The sequence below is a fragment of the Penaeus monodon genome, chromosome 34 (assembly GCF_015228065.2).
Source record: "Penaeus monodon isolate SGIC_2016 chromosome 34, NSTDA_Pmon_1, whole genome shotgun sequence".
Lineage (NCBI taxonomy): Eukaryota > Metazoa > Arthropoda > Malacostraca > Decapoda > Penaeidae > Penaeus > Penaeus monodon.
In genome coordinates this window covers 23,928,682-23,929,457 of record NC_051419.1, presented here as the reverse complement: position 1 = coordinate 23,929,457, position 776 = coordinate 23,928,682, and the positions used below count along the sequence as shown (strand labels likewise).

The following is a 776-nucleotide window of genomic DNA, read 5'->3' as shown; positions in this document are numbered from 1 at the left end:
ACATTAATTCTAATTTCAACAATATTCTCAAATTCAACCTGTTTCAGGCAAATGAGATCAACCAAATGAACTATATCAACAGCTGCTTAACCCAGATATGAACTGTCAGGTATGTACACATGGAAGAATCATCAAACACAAATAAATCATTTAGTAAACACAGACTAAGACATCAACCGTACACTCACACAAGAATAAGTCCCAGTTAATTACCCTGCATTCAAGAGTATTTATTTCTTTGAAGAAAAGAAATCTAAAAAGTTGCTAAGAATAAAAAAATTAATTTCACCAGAATCAAGTTGCCACATTTACAAACCCATCTATATAACATATAAAAAAATCCTTCACACAAACTCATAATTCATTTATAATTTATCATTTATTAAGAAACAAAGTAAAAAAACGATCAATCAAATTAGCATAAAATCTACTAAGTCTAAACACAACACACACTCTTTCCACATCCTGCTAACAAACAAAATTACAATCCCTGATGTAAAGGAGACAGGTTGATGTTCACCCTTCATCAGCTATCTTTAACCTTCCTTTTTCCTCATGACTGAGATACTAAAAACTCATAATTTTGTTTTACAGTAACTCTGCTGTACAGTCAACTCACTTAATTTTAGATGAGGCAGCTTTCCTTGTTCTGCAGCAGAACACAACTGGTAGAATATGTGGTAATTTCTCTCATCTGGAGCCTGTAACAAGGAATGAAATCAATGCATGATTTTGTTACTTTTAGCATTCTTTCTTGTATTTATAAAATACACTCA

General features: G+C 31.6%; 1 protein-coding gene across 1 annotated transcript in view; it reads right to left on the bottom strand.

Moving 5' to 3' along the window:
* Window positions 1-776, bottom strand: part of LOC119594652 (unconventional myosin-Va-like) — a gene marked incomplete in the record, with an annotated part of 122,411 nt that overhangs the window by 17,509 nt on the left and 104,126 nt on the right. The window contains 1 exon segment of the mRNA XM_037943701.1: window positions 620-701. Coding sequence (XP_037799629.1) covers window positions 620-701 — 82 coding nt within the window.